Below are 27,532 nucleotides of genomic sequence, written 5' to 3'. Positions count from 1 at the left end.
TTTACACTCCCTGGAGTATCTGACATAGGCTTTGAAACAGCACCTGCTGCTGGTAAGCTTCCTTGACTTGGACATTCATTTGGTCACACTTTATTTGGAAAGTCCATCTGTAAACTATAAACAAACTATCTGTTGATAAGCAACTGTCCACCTGTTGATAAGCAACTGCTTGCTAAGGTTACGGTTCGCATAAGGATTAGGGTTAAGGTTAGAGTTAGGGCTAGAGTTATGGTTAAGGTTAGGGCTAGGATAAGGGTTAAGGTTAGAGTTAGGATAAGGGTTAAGGTTAGAGCTAGGGTAAAGGTTAGAGTTAGGATAAGGGTTAAGATTAGGGCTAGGATAAGGGTTAAGGTTAGAGTTAGGGCAAGGGTTAAGGTTAGGGCTAGGATACGGGTTAAGGTTAGAGTTAGGGTTAAGTTTAGAGTTAGGATAAGGGTTAAGGTTAGAGTGAAGGTTAGAGTTAGGGCTAGGGTAAAGGTTAGGGCTAGGATAAGGGTTAAGGTTAGAGTTAGGGCTAGGGTAAAGGCGTCCGTATACATAGGTTTGGGTTTGCTTTTAGCAGAACTCAGCTAGGCGTAGGCATTAACACAAAAACACTTCCTCAAAATAGTCAGAATCAATCTAAGATAAATTAAGACATCTGTCATTCATTTAGACATTTTTGCAGAGGTCTTAGTCGCACAATTTTACATCTAACTAAGATGTTTGGTGCAGTATTTCCCAAGTGAAAAAATGTAATAATCCCTACAAATCACCAACGAAGGGGCCCAAAAAATGTGTGTGCTGGAAGAGCCGGAGAAAAAAACTCTGCAAAACACCAAAAATAACAAAACATAACAAAATAACATACTATATATGCTCAAACTGTTTTGACTGGGCAGCATACAGTAAACTTAAGGGTTACGTTTTGGGTTAGGATAAAGGTTAAGGTTGGGGTTAGGATAAAGGTTAAGGTTGGGGTTAGGATAAAGGTTAAGGTTGGGGTTAGGATAAAGGTTAAGGTTGGGGTTAGGATAAAGGTTGGGGTTAGGATAAAGGTTAAGGTTAGGATAAAGGTTGGGGTTAGGATAAAGGTTGGGGTTAGGATAAAGGTTGGGGTTAGGATAAAGGTTGAGGTTAGGATAAAGGTTGGGGTTAGGATAAAGGTTGGGGTTAGGATAAAGGTTAAGATAAAGGTTAAGGTTGAGGATAAAGGTTGGGGTTAGGATAAAGGTTGGGGTTAGGATAAAGGTTAAGGTTGAGGTTAGGATAAAGGTTGGGGTTAGGATAAAGGTTAAGGTTGGGGTTAGGATAAAGGTTGGGGTTAGGATAAAGGTTAAGGTTAGGATAAAGGTTGGGGTTAGGATAAAGGTTAAGGTTGAGGTTAGGATAAAGGCTACGGTTAGGGCTAGGGCCAGGATTAGTAGATAGTTGAAATGTAACTGAACGTCTGCAGAGAATCTACAGATGGACTATCTAAATAAAGCGTTACATACATTTTGGCCACACATAACTAACCTTTACTTAAAAATGGTCCAACGCAGCCGTTTTTAGTTCAATATCAAATCATTTCTTGGGTAACAATTAAGTACCTTACTGTGATTGTTTTTAATGAAAATGGTCAAAAAGCAACAACAATTGCTTCTTAGCAAAGAGCAATTTCTCAAGCAAAAATGTTGCTTGGACTGACTGGGATTGTCTGAGTCGGGAGGAGGAAACTGAAAATGAGCTGTTATTGGCAAAGAGGTTTGGAACTGTCTTCTTATTGGTCTATTAACTAATTTACCGCATGGTGATGTCACCATGGAAGGCCAAAACTCCCTCCCACCAACAGGCTGAAATTTCAGGCGGCCTTTTCAAACAGTTCTTACAATAAAAGGGCATTATCATAATTTTCTCAATTTCACAGTAATATTCCAACCTCTTAGTGTGGAAATATACACTAAGCACACAAAACATTAAGGACGCCTTACTAATATTGAGTTGCACCCCTCCCCCCCTTAGAACAGCCTCAAATCGTCAGGGCATGTACTAAACTAGGAGTTGAAAGTGTTCCACATGGATGCTGGCCCATGTTGACTCCAATGCTTCCCACAGTTATGTCAAGTTGGCTGGATGTCCTTTGGGTGGTTGACCATTCTTGATACACACAGAAAACTGTTGTGTGAAAAACTCAGCAGCGTTGCAGTTATTGAGACAAAACGGTGTGCCTGGCACCTTCTACCATACCACGTTCAAAGGCACTTAAATATTTTGCCTTGCCCATTCATCCTCTGAATGGCACACTTACACAATCCATGTCTCAATTGCCTCAAGGCTTAAAAATCCATCTCCTCCCCTTCATCTCCACTGATTGAAGTGGATTTAACAAGTGACATCAATAAGGGATCATAGCTTTCACCCGGATTCACCTGGTCAGTCTATGTTAAGAAAAGGGGAGGCAGGTAGCCTAGTGGTTAGAGCGTTGGGCCAGTAACCGAATCCCCGAGCTGACAATGTAAAAATCTGTTGAACTGCCCTTGAACAAGGCGGTTAAACCCACTGCTCCCCAGTAGGCCTTCATTGTAAATAAGAATGTATTCTTAACTGACTTGCCTAGTTAAATAAAAGGTTAAATAAATACATTTTTAAAAAGAGCAGGTGTCCTTAATGTGTGAACTCAGTGTATATAAAACATAGGTAAATCATGTTTTTGACTGCACTGGGCCCTTTAACCGTGCTAAAACAGCTGCTCTTAGCTAATATGTGTTTGGAACAGGGTTTCCATTAGCCGGTAATAGCCAGCTTTTGGCCGCAATTTTTGTTGTGGTTGAAAAGTGGATAAATCAAAATTGAGCTGGCCAATTGTCCGGGAGAAGTAAAATCCCATGGCAAAATAATGCTTTTTAGCTTATTCATTGATGGAAATACCAGTCGATGTAAATACATTTGACTTGTCTTGCTTATCGGTCTAATTTGCATCATTTGATGGAATGAATTTACAGCATGCAGAGCCATTGAGCAGAAAGTCTGTCAGACAGCAGTTGATGCTACAGCAACTCAAACAGCACATGCATTTGCAATAGAAGGCAGGCTTCATCAGCGAGTCACACACCACTTTGCAAAGAGCTGGAGGCAGTATGCATTTTGAAAACATAAATTGAATTGTTTGAAACCTGAACGCTATTACTACATTGCCTACCTCACTTCAAAGTAGCCTAGCCAAACTCGATCATATCCGTGGGGCAATTATTTCATATCAAATTATTTCATTGTACAGTAGCCAAAGGCACAATCCTAGTCATTTTAGCAACCCATGCTAGTTGTTGCATATTAGAGCTCCCCTCTTTCTTCCCAATGGTGTTTTCCCGTTCATTGCATTATGGAACAAACATTTGCACGTAGCCTACTGCCTTATGCGCATTGCTGCTCTTATAATGTGAAGAAATAATAGCTTATCAGCATGTTAATTAAGCTAAACGTTCTGATCTGTTGCATCAGACTCATTGCTTTTAAAAAAACATCTTTATGTAACCTAGGCCTACTGATCGTATGAATTTGGGCTCAATCATCCCACAACTGTCCCAGAGTCTGTTTGGAAAAGGCTCTTTCTTTCTCGACAAGCTGAACAATAGAATAGGTCAACTTTTCTTCTATGGGGGATAGTAGACATAGGTTAGTGATTTTGCTGTTTGAAATGTGGACAGTTATTCTAACTTCAAAGTGCGCATCAGAATTCGGTACACCGTTGCGGTCCCTTGAATGTTCTGCAAATATGAACTACCATAATCTAAACCATGATAATTCTGTCATTCTGAGCACCGTGGGTGGACGACCCAATCAGGTTACGCTCCCAATGCATGTGGTTCCGATACATTTCTCAAGTGTACAGTAAATTAAAATGCTGCCGGTCAAATGTTCAGAGCCACAAGTTCCTAATGGAAACCCTGGATTGGCGTTACCTTTCTAGCTAATAGAGTATGTTGAGTTTACACTTGCTTTTCCAATTATAATGTGGGTAGGTCAAAATAATGAAAAACTATCCACCAAATCTATTCATTTTAAAATGTTGATTACTTCTCCTTGCCGTTATCATTCACCTGATGAAAAAACGTTTTTCTTAACATATGATGGGGGTCCCTGGTTCGCCGGTTTGCCTGTGAGGGGGTCCCTAGACAAGAAAAGGTTGAAGACCTCTTTATTAGCGGATGACTGATCTAGGACCAGTCACAGTGGCCATTAAGCTGTATACAGTAGACATGCTATTAGTAGATGATTTGCTATATGTGAGTGTGCACGTGTTCCTGTCTGCATGTGTGTGTGTGCCTGCAACTACGCGTAAGTGACTATGTACCTGGAGAGTACAGACAGGGTTCCCAGGTTAACTCGGTGTATGCCGTCCAGCAGCAGTAGCTTGCCCTCCTGGGCAGCAGTGACCAGGGGAGAGGGTCTCCACGCTGTGTCTCCATTAGCTAACGTGTAGCGCTGCTGTAACAGGTCCCTTGCTGTCATGTCCTATAAGCAGGTGACAAAGAGAGAGAGAGATGAGGTGTTGTAATCATTGCCACTGTCTCACAAACACACATATCCTGACAACCTATAAGCCACATATTGTTTGTAACACACACACACAATCTCTCTCTCTAAGAAAACATTTTCTTTCACACACACGGCACACGGCACACAGTGAGTTATGTGAGGAACGTGCTCCTGTGAAATACAGTACATTAACCCCTAGGACAGAGCCATGAGTGACCCATTACCGTGTGTCTGCTATGGAAGGGACAACTGCATGTGTGTGTGTAGTCTGAGAAAGACAGCCTTCTCTCTCAGTCAGTTATCAAGTCCATCAACGTGGAATAAAGCATGACAATCATTCATTCAATCAAAACTCCATTATTGGACTGTTGAACATAATGTTTCCAGTTGTCTTTTGCCAAGAGGAAGACGTGGCATCTCAGTGATGCAGCTCTGGACAACTGAACCTCAGCCAAGGGGTTGTTTTCTCCAACACACACACACACACACACACACACACACACACACACACACACACACACACACACACAGCCTCCAAATGAAGTACTGTATTCCTACCTGATAGAGCATTACAGGCTCCATGCTGTAACCCAGCATCTCAGCAAACTCTTTGGCAACCACTGACTTGCCACAACCCTGAAAACATTAAAAGACTCGGTCATAATGTTGTCCAAGTAGCAAAAGCAAACCAACACACATTAAACGTAACTAAGCATCTTAGACAAAGGTTAGCGTGCGTGTGTCAAATAAAACAATCTAATCCAATTATATTTGTCACGTAAAAAATAACAAGTAATAGAAGAGGTATAGTATGCATAGTAATAGCCTGATGTGGACACAATAGGATATACAGTATAGATAATGAATATACTATGCAAGAATGACTATTTACAAATATAAATTAGGTAGTGTCTTGGTCAAGCAGGTGAATAAATAGTATATAGCAGCAGTGTGTGTGTGTACCTTAGCCCCTATAAGGCACATGTCTTTGACTAGGTGTGACTGCACCATCTCAGCCAGGAGCTGGGCGTGGCTCGGGGTGCTGATGAATGCGGGGTTACTGTTGGGGGGGCGGGGTGCCTTGGTGCCTGCTGGGACCTGTAATCAGAGAGTATTACAGCTGATATTCTTATTGATGTCGATGTTTACTTCGCTTTGGCAACACTGACCTTGTTATTCATGCCATTAAAGGCATATTGAATTTCAGAGATACCGATATATATATACACTGCTCAAAAAAATTAAGGGAACACTTAAACAACACAATGTAACTTCAAGTCAATCACACTTCTGTGAAATCAAACTGTCCACTTAGGAAGCAACACTGATTGACAATAAATTTCACATGCTGTTTGATTTCCATTGATAATTTTTGTGTGATTTTGTTGTCAGCACATTCAACTATGTACATACATACATACATACATACATACATACATACATACATACATACATACATACATACATACATACATACATACATACATACATACATACATACATACATACATACATACATACATACATACGGAAAGTATTCAAACACCTTGACTTTTTCCACATTTTGTTCCACCTTATTCTAAAATGGATGAATTTGTTTATTTCCACTCAATAGGACCGAATGCACTGTATATATAGAGAGAGAAAGAGAAAAATAAAGAGAAAACGAGATGAATCCAGTAATGCTAAAGAAAACAGAGAGTTCATATTAAGTACAAAAACAACCAGATATCACCATTTTGTTACACATCAACACACACCATCTTTAATCCATATTATGTACTTCCCTTTCTCTCATAATCCGGCAGATATGGGGCCTCACAGAAGATCAAACACACACACACAAACACACACACTTCCAGGGTCCCACATGAGAGTTCAAACACACAACAAAAAAGAGCTTTCAAAGAACTGCAGATAACGCCACCATTCTCACTGACCAGGCGACTTGGAACTGAGGACCAAAGCCATATACCGTCTAGTAGATGGCTGTGGACCCGAACATCTCTTTCAACCCTGGTATGTCATTCCTCCAAACCCCACACTGCCCCAGTAGTCAGCCTTCTCTACAGAATGGTTCACAATCACAAAGGGGTTGTGTTACCTGGAAGGTGAAGTCCTTGTCTGTGATGCGGACTGTGACGTCAGCCTGGGCTCCCGCCTGGCCGGGCTGCTCTGTGTTCGCTGGCACCACCTTCAGGACAGCACTGGAAGCCGGCTGCTGACACGCGTCCAGCAACTCAAACCTCTGGCGAGAGACGACAACAGTCAGCTGTGTGTGTGTGTGTGTGCGTGTGTGTGTAACTGTGCATGCGTGTTCTTACACTAAGAACCCCCTCCACGGCGGTGCAGCCCTCCTTCCCCAACATGGCTTGGTAGGGGTAGAGCCTCTGCACTAGCTGCTGGGACGACAGCATGGGAAAATGCTCCTGGAAGCACACAGGAACAGGGAAAGGGTTGGTTGGTTGGTTGAAACTGAATATACAGTACCAGTCAAAAGTTTGGACACACCTACTCATTCGAGGGTTGTTCTTTATTTTTACTATTTTCCACATTGTAGAATAATAGTGAAGACATCAAAACTATGAAATAACACATATGGAATCAAGTGTTAAACAAATCAAAATATATGTTATATTTGGGGCCTCCTGGGTGGCGCAGTGGTCTAAGGCACTTCATTGGGTTTCGAGCCCAGGCTCTGCCGCAGCCGGCCGCGACCGGGAGGCCCATGGGGCGGCACACAATTGGCCCAGCGTCGTCCGGGTTAGGCCGGCAGGGATATCCTTGTCTCATCGCGCACTAGTGACTCCTGCGGCGGGCTGGGCGCAGTGCACGCTGACCAGGTTGCTAGGTGTACGGTGTTTCCTCCGACACATTGGTGCGACTGGCTTCCGGGTTGGATGTACGTTGTGTCAAGAAGCAGTCCGTACGAGTCCGTACGGGAGTTGCAGCGATGAGACAAGACAGTAGACACTACCAATTGGATACCACGAAATTGGGGAGAAAAAGGGGTAAAATAATAAAATAAATTTAAAAAATAAATAAATATGTTATATTTGAGATTCTTCAAAGTAGCCACCCTTTGCATTGATGACAGCTTTGCGCATTCTCTCAACTAGCTCAATGAGGTAGTCACCTCAAATGCATTTCAATTAGCAGGTGTGTCTTGTTAAAAGTTAATTTGTGGAATTTTTTTCCTTCTTAATGCGTTTGAGCCAATCAATTGTGTTGTGACAAAGTAGGGGTGTTATACAGAAGATAGCCCTATTTGGTAAAAGACCAAGTCCATATTATGGAAAGAACTTTGAAAGTTTCTGCAAGTGCAGTCGCAAAAACCATCAAGCGCAATGATGAAACTGGCTCTAATGAGGACCGCCACAGGAAAGGAAGACCCAGAGTTACCTCTGCTGCAGAGGATAAGTTTATAAGCGTTAACTAAACCTCAAATTGCAGCCCAAATAAATGCTTCATAGTTAAAGTAAGACACATCTCAACATCCATTATTCAGAGGAGACTGTGTGAATCAGGCCTTCATGGTCGAATTGCTGCAAAGAAACCACTACTAAAGGACGTGCTGATGGAGTGCTGCATCAGATGACCTGGCCTCCACAATCACCCGACCTCAAACCATTCGAGATGGTTTGGATGAGTTGGACCGCAGAGTGAAGGAAAAGCAGCCAACAAGTGCTCAGCATATGGTGAAGCTGGTTGAGAGAATGCCAATAGCGTGCAAAGCTATCATCAAGGCTAAGGGTGGCTACTAAAATATATTTGTTTAACACTTTTTTGGTTACTACATGATTCCATATGTGTTATTTCATTGTTTTTATGTCTTCAGTATTATGTAGAAAATAGTAAAAAATAAAGAAAAATCCTTGAATGAATATCCAAACTTTTGACTGGTACTGTAAATTGCCTAAATAACTGATTGATAAGTTGGTTGACTTATTGTCTAATTGATTGATTGTTTGGTGGGTGAATTGACTCTTAATAATGTGGAGGAGTAGACCCATACCAAGGATATCTGTCAAGCAGCTATGTCCTCACTCCCTTGTCCCTCACCTCTACATCCATTTCCCTCCAGACGTTTCTCAAAAGTACTGGAAGAGCAGGAGGCGGGTTGTCCCCAGAGAAGTCAGGCAGACCAAGGCTAGCCCTATACCCTCACTCCTCTCCTCCCCCTCCTTCATGCTTCGCTCATCCCTCTATCGGTCTTACCAGTACTGTGAGAGAAGGAGGCAGGTTGTCCCCAGAGAAGTCAGGCAGACCAAGGCTAGCCCTATACCCTCACTCCTCTCCTCCCCCTCCTTCATGCTTCGCTCATCCCTCTATCGGTCTTACCAGTACTGTGAGAGAAGGAGGCAGGTTGTCCCCAGAGAAGTCAGGCAGACCAAGGCTAGCCCTATACCCTCACTCCTCTCCTCCCCCTCCTTCATGCTTCGCTCATCCCTCTATCGGTCTTACCAGTACTGTGAGAGCAGAAGGCAGGTTGTCCACAGGGAAATCAGGCAGACCCAGGTTGGATGACTCCTGGGAACAGAGAGTGGTGGCAAACGACAGCAGCTGGGACACCCTGAGATACAAAAAGACAACACAGCACACGTATTAGGCTATTACTAAATTATAACTCTGTTCAAAGTTGTACAGCATTAGTGTGTGTGTCTTTACCTCTCAGCAGGCACGTTTGGTCCAACAACGTACAGGATTTCCAACTGATCCTGAGAGAGAAGAAATAGGAAGTAATCAGACACGACACTGGTGCTTCTAAGTGTTTCTCCTTCTTACCCACATCTGTAATTAATATAGCCCGTAGGATAGGCTAGTTGATCTGGGATCGTTGCTCTAACCTTGAAGGGTAGGTAGTAGATGTCTCTGGCTTGGAAGCGGGATCGGAGGGGCGGGTCCAAAGGGTTGCCTTTGTACCGGGGGACAGGAAGTCCCAGGGCGATGACCCGGAAGTCCTCGCTCACACGCACAATCTGCCACGCATCCAGCTCCTCTTTGGTGTGCTCCTGCAGGGGACAGGGTTAAATCAACTGCCTTTGTACGCTGGGGCAGCACACGTTGCTCAATACACCCACACACAGATGACACACACAGGTCTCACCGTCATTAGTTTGTCGTAGCGCTGGTAGGACATGAGGAAGCGTCCGTCCTCCAGCTGCATCTCTCGGTTCTCCAGCAGGTTGTTCAGAACCGGGAGAACGTTCCTCTCCGCTTTCTCCAGCCCCTCTAGAACCAGGATCCTGCCCTCTGTCGCCGCCCGCACCGCACACTGCAATACAACTTTAGTTATACAATACACATAAACTAGACACTGTAAAACGACGCAAATTACATGTGATGAACTGATTGGTTTTATTGGTTGATCGATTGACTGTTTTGTTGATGAGTTGATTGACACACATCAGGCTAACAGGACTATTCCCTGAATCCCTGTGTATCTGCAAGCACTACTACCTCTGCTTGTCCTTCCCAACCCATGTTCCAATATCGACATTACTACGTAAATGTTTACCCTTATCTTTATAGTCAAACTGCCCCACTTCGTTGAACAACACAGACCTACCATAATGCTTTCCTAAGAATGTCCTTCTGGGTCCAAACAGTCTGGCTATTTTAACACAGGCTATATTCTACCCTAACCAGACGTGTGATAGGTCTATTGTGTTAAGAGGATAAAACTGTGCGTGTGTGTGTGTGTGTGTGTGTGTGTATGTGTGTGTATGTGTGTGTGTCCGTGTGTGTGTCCGTGTGTGTAGGCAAATCAAACAGCTCTGACGTCAAAGGCAAGAAACTTTAGCCATCTGGGCCGACCACAGAGCGATGTTGCCATATAATTAGGTTTACATGAAAATACACGGCCCGGGTCTCTGGGAAGAGCAACCATAAAAACTATAGCTGGAACCAGATGACTATATATAAACCATTGGTCCATTTTCAGCCCAGAGGACACTGTAATCAGATAATTGGTAGAAATGTGGAGTGACGCAGGATGGCGAGAGGACGCAAAACCATAAGCAGGCCTTGTGTGTGTGTTGTGTGTGTGTGTTGTGCTGGGTTTAGGTTGGATACAGAAGAGGACGACATGGTTGGAAGAGAAAGAAAAACATCCCTCAAAATACTTTCTCTGGCTTTGTATAATAAGAACCCCACAGAGCAATGGGACTGTTGCCTTGCGTTGGACATGGCCTGGAAGCTGGAGAAAAGACGCAAGAGAACTGGCTAGCTCGTAGCTGGAGTTGACTTGATAGCTACAGGTAACTGCCCAAATAAAGGAAACTCCGTAATAAAATGTCTTAACAGGGTGTTGGGCCACCTTGAGCCAGAACAGCTTCAACGTACCTGGACATAAATTCTACTAGTGTCTGGAACTCTATTGGAGGGTTGCGACACCATTCTTCCACAAGAAATTCCATCATTTGGTGTTTTGTTGATGGTGGTGGAAAACACTGTCTCAGGCACCGCTCCAGAATCTCCCATAAGTGTTTAATTGGTTTGAGATCTGGTGACTGAGACAGCCATGGCATATGGTTTACTTCATTTTCATGCTCATCAAAACATTCAGTAACCACTTATACCTTGTGGATGGGGACATTTTCATCCTGTGAGTATAGCCATGGTAGACAAAATAATGGCTTGCCCAGCATTTTATACATGACCCTAAGCATGATGGGATGTTAAATGCTTAATTAACTCAGGAACCACACCTGTGTGGAAGCACCTGCTTTCAATACACTTTGTATCCCTCATTTACTAAGTGTTTCCATTATTTTGGTGGTTACCTGTAGATCTGGGGGTTAGGCTATGTCACAGGAAGCAGGAACAAAAAGTTCCTTGATTCTTAGAGAAAGTCTTACTTGAAACTGAAATGGTACGGTAGCACTCAATATTCTCAATAACCCATAATCGACTCCAGCCACTCCGTTCCTGTTGTCATGCCATAGAATAAGCTAAAGCACAAGGCTAGGGCATTCATTGGTCCAACTAGGTCATTATTGAAGGTGAGATTCCAATCACTGTAATGACGTCTATTTGCAGATTGACTAGCCTCCTGGGTTGGAGGATGTTTAATATAATTAGAGTTGGACCTGATTTCAAAGGACCAGGTTGTTTTTTTTTAGATCAAAAAGGGACTTAGGTGGCTGGCATGGAGGGGGCGAGAATATTTGAGCGGCCCCCATCTAGATGGTGTCGAGAAATGTTTGCAATTTTAAGCCAATTTCCTGCAATTCCACATTTCCAAAAATGTCCCAATTTCAATTACGATCTTGTCTCATCGCTGCAATTCCCCAACGGGCTCGGTAGAGGTGAAAGTGGAGTCACGCGTCCTGCGAAACATGACCCGCCTAACCACGCTCCTTAACACCCGCCAGCCGCACCAATGTGTCAGAGGAAACACCGTTCAACTGGATACCGTGAACAGCCTGCAGGCACCCGGCCCTCCACAAGAACTTGCTAGGACGTGATGAGCCAAGTAAAGCCCCCCCCGCCCGGCCAAACCCTCCCCTAACCCGAACGTCGCTGGGCCAATTGTGCACCGTCCAATGGGACACCCGTCAACGGCTGGTTGTGGCACAGCCCGTGAATGAACCCAGGGCTGTAGTAACGCCTTAGACCGCTGCGCCACTCGGGAGGGCCTCTTCCACACATTTCTCAGATTTCTTTGCAGTTTTAAAACAAATTTCCTGCGATTCGACATATTCTGCCATGGAGCTAAGATAAAATATTGCAGTTTTAAAGCTATTATCCTGCAATACGCATTTTGTCATGACTAATGCTGTGTTATTTTGCTCAAACATAATAAAATCCATACTGCTAAATTCATTGTTATTGGAATTTTCAATTCTCCTTGACTGTCTAGATTTAATTTTGGTGATTGTTAGTTCTCAAAGATTATATTATTTAAAAAAAATATATATATATATATATATATATATATATATATATTAGTCCATTATCTTTTCTACATACTTTATATCTTAAAGCATTTTTATGCCGGAAATATATTTTTTAAAATAACACTAAGAAAACACCAATTGGGCTTAGGTGGCCCAATAAAATGCTTAGGTGGCCCAATAAAATGCTTAGGTGGCCCAATAAAATGCTTAGGTGGCCCAATAAAATGCTTAGGTGGCCCAATAAAATGCTTAGGCGGCCCAATAAAATGCTTAGGCGGCCCGCCCAAGGATTTCAATGGCAGAAGAATCTCTGGGGACAGTGATTATTTCCAGCCCTGGATCTATATTAGATGCTGACTACAAGGATGTTGAATTGGAGGAGTCTATTAGTGAGAGAAGAGAGGGAAGAGGAGAGGGGAGAGCAGATGGGTTGACACACAAAGCCTGAATATAGGTCTCCAAATGAGCGCAAGGCCCACAGGAATACACTGATGCTCTTATCAACACACCCTTCTGCTAGTACCCAATCCTGACAGAAAACCAGTTTTATGCATCCCGATCCACACACACACGAACAAATCTAGCCAAAACAGCCATTGCTGAAGTAAATGACAAATTTGTGAATAATGTTGACACCAATTAGCTCAATCCATAATGGTGCAGCTATTCAGCACCTGTTGCCATGGGAACAATGGAAACCTGTTTTGTCTTTGATGGGATGGATGGTGGCCAGCGGGGAAGCGGGGGAGGAGAGGAGGTGAAAACACTAATCCTGGTTGATTTGTTTTCATTGGAAGAAGAAGAGGAGGAGGAGGAGGAGGAGGAGGAGAGGAGTAGGCCACAAAAGCAACATTGCTCTGCCTCTTCCTGCAGCAATTTGATCCTTGCAGCAAATTATACATTTTACATATTGTCTAGTTGAATAAAGTAGGCCGCAAAAATGAATTATTGCAGGATGGGTGATGTTTTCCCTGATTGAATGGCCCTCGGATCAATCATCGAGGGTCTATCATCTGAACCCCAGGGAGAGGATGATCCGAGGGCTTCCCCCTGGGGGAATCACTGCAGTTTATTAACACCCTGTCTCCATGGTGACCCAGCTGACTGTTTCTAGGCAGAGTAGAGACCAGTGGATGAGTGTCTACAGGGCTTTGACATTAACATTTTGATTATCACTTGTCCCCCCCAAAAGAAGGTCTGTAACACAAATGGGCCAAAAAGATAACTGAAAATGGTTTTGTATGATGCAAGGAACCACTTTACAAAATAAAATGTATTATTATCATTCAAATGTAGGTGACCCTCTTTCTATTGGCATTTTTGCATATTCAAGCCGGTCTCAAAATACAAGACTGCCCCTTTAATCCTCTCCTGGAGGCTGGTTGGCCACCCATCATATCCTACAAAACATCACAATTACATATACTTTTTATTTCTTTATAAAATAATTCCTCATTCAATAAATCAGGGATCAAATGGCTAAAGTAGGCTACTTCAAAGCAAGATAACTAACTAAGATATGAATCCCAGCTCTCCAAAGGTCAGATTGATTTCTCAGCTCCCAATATTAAGCGCTATGTAGCATTGGTTTAATAAGGCACCTGTTCATCAACTGCGCCTCGGCAAGGGCAATTGTCTGGGGCCAAGTTAACCTTCCCTTTCATGTAAGAAAGAAATTACCATCATGCTTTTAGTGAAAGAGGATAATTTTGTACATGTTTATTTTTTATTTGACCTTTATTTAACCAAGCAAGTCAGTTAAGAACAAATTCTTATTTTCAATGACAGCCCAGGAACAGTGGGTTAACTACCCTGTTCAGGGGCAGAACAACAGATTTGTACCTTGCCAGCTCGGGGATTTGAACTTGCAACCTTCCGGTTACTAGTCCAACGCTCTAACCACTAGGCTACCCTGCCGTGAGTCACCTTGCTTAGGGCGTCCTTCCCGTGAGAATTTTTATGTAGAAGGACAGAAGCTCAATTCTGGTGACTTTTTAAAAGGACATTCTACTCCAAAATTCATGAAAATAAAATTATGCTGACACCATTATGCTGACACTAAAATATAATTTCCACATCCAGAAATGGGTCAAATAACAGCATGGTGTTCATCCATCTGCATTTACCCCATTGGACACAACATCCTGATTATTTCTATTATAAATTATTATTTTATTATAAATATGAATATATACATTATTATTATTCCCTAGAATTTTTGCATAGATATTTTTTACATTTACTAAAAACTCAAAGGTTTTTTACTTGTCCCGGACAAGTGTTAATGTCCGGCCCTGAAGTCTACATGCATCCTCTTATCCATCTCATTGAATCATCATCTTATTTGGGTCAGGTTGAGAGATACAATTCCATCCATATTTTTTTTAATAATAAGGGACATGCATTGGTTTAGCCTAAAAAGATATAATTTGAACTGGGCAAATTTCAGGTCTGCTGAGCGCAAACATGAACGCTGCGTGTTTACTGTGAACATTGAGGCTGTACCCGCTTTAAGTTACAGTAGCCTACTTGATCATAATGTAGGCCTACCATCAAAAACAATGGAGAAAATGCAATCCATAATTTTACGACCGCTCATGCTGTAAACACAGTGCAGTTTTTAGTGAATGGCACAGATCCATATATGGCAATAGTCTATTTGCAAATAGGCCCACTGCAGCTCTGATTGGTTATGCCGTGCGGGTCTGTGTAGAGTATGGGCTGAGTCGAGCCTATCATTGCAATAGAATCCTACTCTGGTGCGTTCTGCCTACAACAAAAACTCTTGCATAGCTAGTTTTGCATACTAAGTGTTGCATAGTTTGTTCTGTTTCAGTATGTTGCATTGAAAGTGGCTAATACTGCGTTGATTCAATCACAGTTCCCACAGTGAAGGGAAACATTGATAGTGTTAACTAAGGGGAAAAACTCTAGAAAGTTGAAGTTCAATCTCTGAGCGGGCTGATATTTCTTCAGCGTGGCAGTCCTGGGGAGCTACGCGCCTGCGCACAGCTTAGCGGGAACATTGGTGACAAGTCAGTAATAACATGTCCGCATAAATTCTATCCAATCTTTATGAAATCATTGATACTGCTTTCAGATTGCAGATGTATGAGCTAGCTAAATCAAATCAAATTTTATTTGTCACATACACATGGTTAGCAGATGTTAATGCGAGTGTAGCGAAATGCTTGTGCTTCTAGGTCCGACAATGCAGTAATAACCAACAAGTAATCTAGCTAACAATTCCAAAACTACTACCTTATAGACACAAGTGTAAGGGGATAAAGAATATGTACATAAAGATATATAGCTAGCTCACAGAATGGACTGTGTCCTGGTGGATCTCACTGATCATTAGATGGTTAGTGTAGAATAGGGATGGAGGGAAAATCGATACAGTAGACTATCGCAATATTATATTGATTCTATGACTACAAGTATCGATTCTCTAAAAAGGCAGTTATTAAGGTTGGCTAGCGCTAGTCGGCTGTACCTGCACCAAAATGTTGGTATTTCTCCTCCTATAGTTTGGCCTCAAACTTCCTTTTAAAATGGCGAGCGAACATATTTTCAGCACTTTTATTTTAATGACTGATCAAAACGTTTTTATTTTGGCTCTCTTTCGACCCTCTGCAGCAGACATAGTGAGCAATATGTTTGGAACATCGAATCGCTATAAAATAGCAGTATCGAATCGCAATACATATACAATTGTGATAAATCGTGATACATATAGAATTGCAATAAATATCGTATAGGCACCTAAGCATCATGATATACTATTGTGTGGTCCCTGGCAATTCCCAGCCCAAGTGTAGAACCAAGCCACAAATAAACCAACCAGGAAAGGGGTCTTTATATTGACAGCAGCTTTTCTAACCAGTGCTGCTGGAGAGTGGAGCTTTGATCATTGAGGTGCTCTCATTGGAAACCAACAAATGAGTGCTGTTTTTTTAACAAGAAAGCGTATAACCATCAGCATGTAGCTGCAATGACAAAAGACTAAATGTCTTAATGTTCACACCACTGACATATCTGACCAATGTTTTAAAACACCTTTGCAGAACTTCACATTGATAGCTATATAGTGCATACAGATAGATTGACGGACGGATGGGCTGACGGACATATGAACGGTACTCACCTGGTCTATGTAAAAGGCTGTTCCAGATCGTATCTCTCTTCTTTGTTTGAGATCTGTCTCTGTAGTGTCTCTGGACAGAGCTACATACTCCACCTCCCTCTTAGTCAACTCCTAACCAATCAGGGAAGTCAACACAACACTTTAGAACACTTCCTAATACTAGAGTACTCCAAAACACTTTAAAAACACTCAATAATGCTGTACAGTGTATACTTGTACTAATAGTAATTAGTTATCACATAGCTTTTGATAGTTTATTGCATGGTAATAGTAACTTATATTACTAGTAATAGTAACTATAGCGCTATGCTACTGTTGAACAGGTTTTGGAAATTCACTAATTTTTGGCAACTCCTGTAATACAGCACCACTCCCTAGATAGGCTTCAGCATGGATAAAGAGCGGCACGTCCACACATCACGCTGCTGCTACTGTCTATTATCTATCCTGTTGCCTAGTCACTTTACCCCTACCTACAGTTGAAGTCAGAAGTTGACATACACCTTAGCCAAATACATTTAAACTCAGTTTTTCACAATTCCTGACATTTAATCCAAGTAAAAATGTCCTGTCTTAGGTCAGTTAGGATCACCACTTTATTTTAAGAATGTGAAATGTCAGAATAATAGTAGAGAGAATGATTTATTTCAGCTTTTATTTCTTTCATCATATTCCCAGTGGGTCAGAAGTTTACATTAACTCAATTAGTATTTGGTAGCATTGCCTTTAAATTGTTTAACTTGGGTCAAACATTTTGGGTAGCCTTCCACAAGCTTCCCACAATAAGTTGGGTGAATTTTGGCCCATTCCTCCTGCCAGAGCTGGTGTAATTGAGTCAGGTTTGTAGGCCTCCTTGCACGCACACGCTTTTTCAGTTCTGCCCACACATTTTCTATGGGATTGAGGTCAGGGCTTTGTGATGGCCACTCCAATACCTTGACTTTGTTGTCCTTAAGCCATTTTGCCACAACTTTGGAAGTATGCTTGGGGTCATTGTCTATTTGGAAGACCCATTTGCGACCAAGCTTTAACTTCCTGATTGATGTCTTTGAGATGTTGCTTCAATATATCCACCTCATTTTCTTTCCTCATGATGCCATCTATTTTGTAAAGTGCACCAATCCCTCCTGCAGCAAAGCACCCCCACAACATGATGTTGCCACCCCCGTGCTTCACGGTTGGGATGGTGTTCTTCGGCTTGCAAGCCTCCCCCTTTACCATATTCTTCTTCATTCCTTTACACTTGTAAGTACTTGTTGTGAAATTGTTAGATTACTTGTTAGATATTACTGCATCGTCGGAACTAGAAGCACAAGCATTTCACTACACTCGCATTAACATCTGCTAACCATGTGAATGTGACCAATAAATATGATTTGAAGGTCCTATGCTGTTGTTCTGGGATGATTTGCACTTTTCGCACCAAAGTACGTTCATCTCTAGGAGACAGAATGCATCTCCTTCCTGAGCGGTATGATGGCTGCGTGGTCCCATGGTGTTTATACTTGCATACTATTGTCTGTACAGATGAACGTGGTACCTTCAGGCGTTTGGAAATTGCTCCCAAGGATGAACCAGACTTGTGGAGGTCTCAAAAAAAATTCTGAGGTCTTGGCTGATTTCTTTAGATTTTCCCATGATGTCAAGCAAAGGGGCACTGAGTTTGGTGGTAGGCCTTGAAATACATCCACAGGTACACTTCCAATTGACTCAAATTATGTCAATTAGCCAATCAGAAGCTTCTAAAGCCATGACATCATTTTCTGGAATTTTCCAAGCTGTTTAAAGGCACAGTCAACTTAGTGTATGTAAACTTCTGACACACTGGAATTATGATACAGTGAATTATAAGTGAAATAATCTGACTGTAAACAATTGTTGTAAAAATTACTTGTATCATGCACAGAGTATATGTCCTAACCGACTTGCCAAAACTATAGTTTGTTAACAAGACATTTGTGGATTGGTTGAAAAACTAGTTTTAATGACTCCAACCTAAGTGTATGTAAACTTCCGACTTCAACTGTATATGTACATATCTAACTCAATGTCCTCGTAACCCTGCACATCGACTCGTTATCATTGCTCATTGTGTAATAAGTGTTACAATTCATTTTTCTATTATTATATTTCTTATTGTATTCTGCATTGTTGGGAAGGCACCGTATAAGCACTGTTATTCTACACCTGTTGCTTATGAAGCATGTGACAATTCAAATTTGATTTGATTGCTCAGTGGACTAGTAGAGTGAGTGTGTGTGTTTGTTTTCACCAGGTACTTCATGGCGATGGATCGTCGTAGGGGTCCAGGGGGTCCGATGAGGAACACATCCTGACCCAACAGATCCTTCTGCATGATCCAACGCAGGTGCTGGACCACAGTCTGGGGCAGGGTCTCTGACACTAAAAACACAAGGAAGGACATGCAAACACAAACTCACTGTCTCATTCATTCTCTTGCTCTTTCTCTCTCACATACACAACACACAGACAGAAATACATTGCATTGAAGGTAGAGCATATCACTGGTGCTACATACTGTGATTGATGGGCACTAGCTCTGGGTTCCTGGGTGTTTTGAGCTGGTAGGAGATCTCCCCTATCTTCACTGTGTCACCTGACACACAGAAGAACAAAGATTGTGTACAATACAGTGATTGATGCCACACACAAAACTAATACAACGTTTGCAGGAACAAATGCCACATAAGTAAAAACCAAAAGGAGTAGGCCTAACGTTAACTAGGGATGATTTGTTTCGGGAAGTTTACCATGTTATGTGAATGTGACAGTGTAATCTGATAGCTTGGATTACAGTAGTTGTAAAACACTTAGCTAGCTAACTACCAGCAACATACGAAATGTAGGTGAGAGGTGACAGCTAGCTAACAATCTAGTTACTTCCATGGTGTGGCTAGCTAGCTAACTTGCTAACCTGTTACATCAGCCCACTTTAAATATATATTTAAAGACGACAAATGTGGGGTTTTAGGCTCAAAAACAATAGTTGAACACTATGATAATAGCCTGTAGTGTTACTAATAGCGTTAGCTAGGGTCAGTCACCTGCCGATGTGTTGAGGAGTTTGACCTCATGAGTATTCCACGTCCAGCCGCCTTTGCCCAGGACAGGACCTAAAATATTCCGCATTCTCCTCGCAGCCACAGCCGCAGCCGTGCCTTTGCACAGGATCTGCGAATGCATGGTGAATTACAGAAGTTATCGAAGTCAGAATCCAAAAATACAAGACCGTTTTGACTGTTATTTAGCAGTTAGCTACGTTCCCTCATGCTGGTTTCATAATGTAGCTACGCCGACAACCTTTCAATTGGCGGAAGATAATAAATGATGAACAAAATGCGTCCGTGAGAAATGTCTTCCGTAGTGGAATCACATCTACCACTTCAACTACCTAGTTCCTAATTCCACAGTAAACGAGTATCTACGCCTATTAGCAAGTATTAGCATGTAATTAACGTGGACTGTAAGTAAAAGCACAGATAGGGAAACAATCGTAATAGTGTAAGAAATTGCGTAAAAAAGAAAGAGACCTAGGGCCTAAGCTGAAGGAAAGAGTTGTGCCACCAGGAATTATAGTGCGTATGGCCCAATACATCACTGGGGCCAAGCTTCCTGACATTCAGGACATATATACTAGGCGGTGTCAGAGGAAGGCCTAAAAAATGGTCACCCAAGTCATAGATTGTTCTCTCTGCTACTGAACGGCAAGAGGTACCGGAGCGCCAAGTCTAGGTCCAAAAGGCTCCTTAACAGCTTCTACCCCCAAGCTATGAGACTGCTGAACAACTAAACAAATCAAATGGCCATTACTCGCTGTTTATTATCTATGCATAGTCACTTTACCCCTATGTACAAATTACCTCAAGTAACCTGTACCCCCTGTTTATAGCCTCGTTATTGTCATGTAATTTTATTGTGTTTCTTTTATTTTGTTTTTTACTTTAGTTTATTTAGTAAATATTTTCTTAACTCTATTTCTTGAACTGCATTGTTGGTTAAGGGCTTGTAAGTAAGCATTTCACAGTAAGGTCTACACCTGTTGTATTCGGCGCATGTGACAAGTACAATTTGATTTGATTTGATACAAGTTTGGGTTGCTTTTATTTTCTCTTCGAGCTCCAGTGAGAAACAGGGCGAAAAGGTTTGCAGGAACATTGAACAATAAATATGAATCGTAAAATAAGTTGAAACATAAAATAAAGATGACTTCAAATTACTGCAGAACGTTAGGGCCTATGCCCAGATAGGCAAACGTACTACAAGATGAACTCAACAAAACAAGTGACCTGTAGCTTGCCTTGGCCTTGGGCTCACTTCTCTAGCACTACATCACACACACAAATCTTATGCATGGTAGAGGACAGAGAGGTGATTAGCTTCACCTTAGCTTCACCTTGAACCTGGAAGATTGCAAGAGATGGTGAGTCTGGAAATTGATAGACATTTTCAACACGAATATTACTGTAGTATAATGCATTATAAAAAATGTTCAGTAAACCATAATTCAATTTCAAATAGGCTGAGCGTTAAATTTAATCTAAACTGAAAATATACATTGAACCCGCACCCAGTTCTTGGACATCCTGCTATTCGACACTCGCAACTCCTGCCATGGAGACAACATGAGAGACAACAAGTTTAAGAAAACAAACATACAAGTACAGGTATATCATGTGGCAGGGCTTGCAAACTATTACAGACAGTGCTTTGAAAGGTTGGTAATGGCTCACATCAACACCATTATCCCAGAAACCCTAGACCCACTCCAATTTGCATACCGCCCAAAAAGATCCACAGATGATGCAAACTCTATTGCACTCCACACTGCCCTTTCCCACCTGGACAAAAGGAACACTTATGTGAGAATGCTATTCATTGACTACAGCTCAGCGTTCAACACCATAGGGCACTCAAAGCTCATCACTAAGTTAAGGATCCTGGGACTAAACACCTCCCTCTGCAACTGGATCCTGGACTTCCTGACGGGCCACCCCCAGGTGCTGAGGGTAGGTAGCAACACATCCGCCACGCGGATCTTCATCACTGGAGCTCCCCAGGGGTGCGTGCTCTGTCCCCATCTGTACTCCCTGTTCACCCACGACTGCATGGCCAGGCACGACTCCAACACCATCACTAAGTTTGCAGACGACACAACAGTGGTAGGCCCAATCACCGACAACAATGAGACAGCCTATAGGGAGGAGGTCAGAGACCTGGCTAGGTGGTGCCAGAATAACAACCTATCCCTCAACGTAGCCAAGATTAAGGAGATGATCGTGGACTGTTGTAGACTGTTCTCTCTACTACCACATGGCAAGCGGTACCGGAGTGCCAAGTCTAGGACAAAAAGGCTTCTCAACAGTTTTTATCCCCATGCCATAAAACTTCTGAACAGGTAATCAAATGTTTACACGGACTATTTGCATTGTGTGCACCCCCCAACTTGCTACTACTCTCTATTTGTCATATATGCATAGTCACTTTAACTATACATTCATGTACATACTACCTCAATTGGACCGACCAACCAGTGCTCCCGCACATTGGCTAACCGGGCTATCTGCATTGTGTCCCGCCACCCGCCAACCCCTCTTTTTAAACTACTGCAACTCTCTGTTCATCATATATGCATAGTCACTTTAACCATATCTACATGTACATACTACCTCAATCAGCCTGACTAACCAGTGTCTGTAAGTAGCCTCGCTACTTTTATAGCCTCGCAACTGTATATAGCCTGTCTTTTAACTGTTGTTTTATTTCTTTACTTACCTATCGTTCACCTAATACCTATTTTACACTATTGTTTGTAGCCTGTAAGTAAGCATTTCACTGTAAGGTCTACACCTGTTGTATTCGGCGCACGTGACAAATACACTTTGATTTGATATCAGACATGTCTTTATGTACTCAAATATCTAGTATTAGCATGTTTGAACTTCTCCTATAAAAATGGTAGACTATCAGGTACTCAGCAAGATGGTCTGATTTCACGACTACTGAAACAGGACCCGTGTGGTAAATATAAAGTTAATTTAAAAAACTGCAGGCCTCTTACATTGCAATGTTGCAAAGCACAAATCCTGGCAAAATTCATAGTGCATAGAATTAAAAGGTTTTACCAGATATTGTTCTTTCTGATCAGACATATAATATATGACAATTACTTAAAACACTATGAAACATCAAAGAAACCAGGCCAGGTCTTCATAGCAGATTTTGAAAAGTATTTTAATAAAGTATGACTAGAATGTATATATACATGTATACATATACAGTGCCTTCGGAAAGTATTAAGACCCCTTGATTTTACCACATTTTGTTACATTACAGCCTTATTCTAAAAATGATTAAATTTTTAAAAATGCTTCGCAATCTCCACACAATACCCCATAACGACAATGTGAAAACAGGTTTTTTGAATTTTTTGAAAATGTATAAAAAAACAAAACAGAAATACCTTATTTACATAAGTATTCAGACCCATTGCTATGAGACTCGAAATTGAGCTCAGGTGCATCCTGTTTCCATTGATCACCCTTGAGATGTTTCTACAACTAGATTGGAGTCCACGTGTGGAAAATTCAATTGATTGGACATGATTTGGAAAGGCACACACCTGATTCATGGCAATAAATGTCAACCTACATCTTGGTATGGGGCGGGAGAAAAAAATGACATTTTAATGATCATTTCCAAGAATTCTACACCTTTTGCTAAATCAAACCACATTTTATTTGCATATGCGCCGCATACAACAGGTGTAGACTTCACTTTGAAATGCTTTTCCAACAATGCAGAGTTAAAAAGCACAAACAATTAGCTAAATAAAAAAAGGAAATAGTAACAAGAAAAATAAAATAACGAGGATATATACAAGGAGTACCGGTACCGAGTCAATGTGAGGGATACAAGATAGTTGAGGTAATTGAGGTAATATGTACAAGTAGGTAGGTGTAAAAGTGACTGGGCAATCATGATAGATAAAAAAACGGAGTAGTAGCAGCATATGTGAAGAGTATGAAAGATGTGTCAATGTGGATGTGTGTGTGTGTGTTTTATGTGTGAGCGTATGTAGTGTGTGTGTGTATGTGTTTGTTGGAGTGTCAGTGTAGTATATGTGAGTGTGTGAGTAGAGTCCAATGAGTGTGCATAGAGCCAGTGCAAGAAAGTCTGTGCTAAAAAAAGTGGTCAATGCAAATAGTCCAGAAAGCCATTTGATTAACTGTTCAGCAGTCTTCTGTTCAGGAGCCTTTTGGTCCCAGACTTGGCGCTCCGGTATCGCTTGCTGAGCGGTATCAGAGAGATCCGTTTGACTTTTGCTGGAGTCTTTGACCATTTTTAGGGCCTTCCTCTGACACCGCCTGGTATAGAGATCCTGGATGGCAGGGAGCTCGGCCCCATCGATGTACTGGGCCGTACGCATTACCCTCTGCAGCGCCTTATGATTGGATGCCAGTCAGTTGCCATACCAACCAGTGATACAGCCAGTCAAGATGATCTCAATGGTGCAGCTGTAGACGTTTCTGAGGATCTGAGGACCCATGCCAAGGAGTGGAGAGAAAATGTTGCAGTTTTAAAGCAAATTTCCTGCAATTCTACACATTTTGTCTTGATCTATTCCATGTTCATAAGATATCTGGGTGACAAAGAAAATCAGTGGAGGCCCTCTGGAGGTCAGGGCCCCTGGGCACGTGCCTTTCGCGCCTGGTCAGTAGCCCTAATTCAGCCATGATTACTACAAGGTCTGGATAGCTGGCTAGACTCATTTACCAAGACATTTATAAATGTTAGCTGACATGGGTAATTGAATGTCAGGGATGGACATAACGAGGAAAACTGCTGATTCAGTACCAAATGTTTTAAATTGCAATCTTTGTGTTCTACTATTCTAACTCCCAAAAGTAAATTGAGACCCCCTAAACTCAGTTCGAGGCCCCCTAGCGGCTGCGGGCCTTATAAGCAGTGTGTAGTCAATCTGCTTATAGGCAGAGGAGGCACTGTGTTAAAGCAATCTTTGCTTCTGAATTCGTATAGGCTGAGGGAAGATGGTCCACTTATTCATCAAGACATTTCTGTTTTGTAATTAATTGTTAGTCTATAATTTTTCAAAATGATTTAAATATCTAGACCTAGGCCTAAACATACCTTCAAATGAAATATTGTTATTTTGTCTTGTTTGTGACTATTGTGTACAAGTAAATATTGTCTGAATACATAAATTAATCCTGCTATGCTTCACACTAATTTCGTCTGTAGGCGATTACAAAATATAGAAAGAGTCAACATTCTTCTACCCTCTGTGAAAAATGCTTATATTAAACTACTGTGTGTATCCATAATCATTATATTCTTAATGGGCGAGAGTGAAATTAACTCTGTCAAATTGTTTAAGGCAGTGTCTTCGTTTTTATGGCGTCACTCCCCTCCTATTGAACCAGTGGCGATGGAAAAGGCAAGGAGGATTGGGGAGGAGGTGCCCCGTTCTCCCTCGGTGCTCCTCCGTGCCATATAAGGGTTTGACTTTATCACGTGGTTGACGAGGCTCAGCCCTTGAACCAGCGGCGAGGGAAGCGGCAGAGAAGATTTTAGAGGAGGTGGTAGAGTGGAGTAATAGGCAACACGGAATTATAGCCTAGGAGGCCTACCTGGTTCAGAACCTCAAACCATATATAGACGGTTTTACGCTAACCAGACAGCTGTATCCATTAATCTGCATATACTATTTCTAGACTGGTTTCCCGGAGCGGACTGAGTGGGACTATGGAAGATGTATACCATTATACTCGTAGCCCTGCATGGGAAGAACTGGTCAGTAGCTTTTGCCAAATTATTTCTAGTGAAATAAGATAGTGTGGTCTTCTTAGTCTTGCCTTTTGTCTACGAGACTAAATACTGAAAGGGAAAAGACAGACGTTTTTCTCCCGTTTTAGAATAATTTCTAAATAATTTCTTGTCACCATCCAGATCAGTCATTGTTTTTGGAGAACCGAATGCCTTTGCTTTTCTGAGAACTCAACCCCTATTGTCTTTTGCTGTGAAAACAATAGAACAGTCAGATTGATGTTTAACAAAGTTGGTCTTTAGACAAACTGAAAATGTATCTGATTATAGGCTCGTTGTCTTTGTCTGAAGTTGCTATTCAAGTGGTTAATGTTATGTTCAAACCTAATCCATGTAGCTACATTATAGACGACTGTTAAATCGGACACTTTTGATGTCAATAGCCTATTCTATTTATTTGATGGTGTTTTTAGATCACATATTTTGTAAGACTGCGGTTTCTCCTGTGACATTATCGCAAAGTGGGCTATCAAGTGGCATTTAGCCTGAGCAATGGAATGGTTTCTCTACAATACAATATATCAATATATCATATATCAGCACAAGAATGTAACCCTTTACCCATAGGCTACATTTTCCGTTTCCAAAGTAGGAATAGGCTACCCCCCAGTGCTAATTTGTATCAGTTTTGTTTCATGAGTCGAAAGTGTTCTGACAATCTGTAGACCTATTATAACCGCGCAATATCAAATTGTTTATTATTATCCTATGCCTTTTTAGAATTAATAACATATCATTAGTCAAAATTTGGAAAATAGGCTGGCTATTGCTATATCATTTTATTTCCTGCCTATGGCTATAGCCCAAAAGACATAGGCCTACAGTTAACATTGCCCATATAGTTTGCATGTTCAATTTGCTCATATTTTTTTGTGGGATTTTGAAATCCGTTACAGTTACAGTATGAGTTGGATTGCTTCTGTTGCGGCCGCTAGGGTATTCCATGGCGATGTCCACCGGTTATTCCATGTCCACCGGTTGTTGGTTGCTGGTGCGTCTGTGTGTGAGGGAGGCAGCCTAGGCGGTCTCTAGCCTCAGTCTGGTCTGAGCATGTAAGATGGAACCATAAACACATCCTGAACTAGGCTTTACCCCAGTAAACCCCACCGCACCGAGACATGCTACGTCCCCATGAGCACAGCAGCGCACGTATGTTCTTGGATATATAGATATCGGTTCTTACAGCGCTAATTAGGGTTGAGAAGAGGGACGAGATGACGGCGAGGAAAGACGCTTTCCAGCCACTGTCCAGCTCTCGCATCCCGGAGAGGAAGGGAGCGGCTGACCGGGGGAAGACTAACCCGGACTGGTCTTATCCTTTTCCGCAACAGGAGCCGGAGAAAGGCCCTTCGACAACGGGGATCCATGCCCATGTGGTGGGGGCTGTCGGGGGCTCCGGGGCGGTGGATGAGTCTTCAGACAGCGAGGGAGAACAAGAAGGCCCGCAGAAACTCATCCGGAAAGTGTCGACCTCCGGACAGCTCAGAAGCAAGGTAAGAAAATACACTTATCTGTCTTTATTTTTGGTCGCTGTCTCGACTTGATTCTTGTTTTGGAAAAATAAGCTACACGATTTTGTATTGTGCGTATTTTTGTAGTATTGTATCGGTAGCCCAGTCCATGTTGTTTTTATGGAAGCAAATAAAAGGTAATGACACCCACCTTGACAACCAGCACATGATTCTGACTGTCATACCTTGTAATTTTATGCAACATTTGACCATAGAATAAAATAGATTCGCAAAAAATAAATATTGAAAAAAAATCTGTGGAAAGCCAGTGTTCGTTCTTTGCTCTACCGGCAGTTTACTTGTTTTGAGATATCAGGAACTCTGCTATTGTAGCCTACCCCCATTCTGTACATGTGTTAAAATAGATGTGAATAGCTTATAACCATTTTCTTTCACATTGTAGAGATGCAAATTATTTATTGGAACTTTTTTGGAACTTTTTTCATGAAACAACTCAAACTGACACTACATGATAACCTACAAATAAGCTAAGGCAGAAAAGAGCCACTCAGTTATTGACAGGTCTACTCCACCCCGCCTTCATTATTAAAGTAGGTGTTTATATTTAAACGATAAGGACCTATTGGGCTGGGGAACAGGGCTTTGTTATG

General features: G+C 41.9%; 2 protein-coding genes across 7 annotated transcripts in view; one reads left to right on the top strand and one right to left on the bottom strand.

Annotated features, from left to right (window-relative positions):
* The window catches only part of vwa8 (von Willebrand factor A domain containing 8), an 83,656-nt gene extending 63,754 nt beyond the window's left edge, over nucleotides 1-19,902 (bottom strand). For both annotated transcript variants that reach the window (XM_042306891.1, XM_042306892.1), the window contains exons 1-13: nucleotides 19,611-19,902; nucleotides 19,085-19,162; nucleotides 18,818-18,948; nucleotides 16,546-16,656; nucleotides 9,605-9,772; nucleotides 9,345-9,509; nucleotides 9,166-9,215; nucleotides 8,962-9,070; nucleotides 6,822-6,926; nucleotides 6,602-6,745; nucleotides 5,461-5,595; nucleotides 5,056-5,133; nucleotides 4,313-4,473 (exon numbers count right to left, since the gene is read on the bottom strand). In XM_042306891.1, the coding sequence (XP_042162825.1) occupies nucleotides 4,313-4,473; nucleotides 5,056-5,133; nucleotides 5,461-5,595; nucleotides 6,602-6,745; nucleotides 6,822-6,926; nucleotides 8,962-9,070; nucleotides 9,166-9,215; nucleotides 9,345-9,509; nucleotides 9,605-9,772; nucleotides 16,546-16,656; nucleotides 18,818-18,948; nucleotides 19,085-19,162; nucleotides 19,611-19,749 (1,574 nt within the window). In that variant the 5' untranslated portion in view covers nucleotides 19,750-19,902. The remainder of the gene's footprint in view (nucleotides 1-4,312; nucleotides 4,474-5,055; nucleotides 5,134-5,460; nucleotides 5,596-6,601; nucleotides 6,746-6,821; nucleotides 6,927-8,961; nucleotides 9,071-9,165; nucleotides 9,216-9,344; nucleotides 9,510-9,604; nucleotides 9,773-16,545; nucleotides 16,657-18,817; nucleotides 18,949-19,084; nucleotides 19,163-19,610) is intronic.
* Nucleotides 19,903-25,138: 5,236 nt separating this feature from the next.
* Nucleotides 25,139-27,532, top strand: part of LOC112225310 (diacylglycerol kinase eta-like) — a 74,079-nt gene continuing 71,685 nt past the window's right edge. For 3 of the 5 annotated variants that reach the window (XM_042306467.1, XM_042306463.1, XM_042306466.1), the window contains exon 1: nucleotides 26,417-26,903. In XM_042306467.1, the coding sequence (XP_042162401.1) occupies nucleotides 26,625-26,903 (279 nt within the window). In that variant the 5' untranslated portion in view covers nucleotides 26,417-26,624. Of the gene's footprint in view, nucleotides 25,378-26,415; nucleotides 26,904-27,532 lie in introns of those variants that run through there. The other 2 variants (XM_042306464.1, XM_042306462.1) reach the window with 2 other exon arrangements.

Source organism: Oncorhynchus tshawytscha, linkage group LG26, assembly GCF_018296145.1.
Source record: "Oncorhynchus tshawytscha isolate Ot180627B linkage group LG26, Otsh_v2.0, whole genome shotgun sequence".
NCBI lineage: Eukaryota > Metazoa > Chordata > Actinopteri > Salmoniformes > Salmonidae > Oncorhynchus > Oncorhynchus tshawytscha.
The sequence above is the reverse complement of the archived record's forward strand: the minus strand, read 5'-3'. Positions and strand labels throughout refer to the sequence as shown.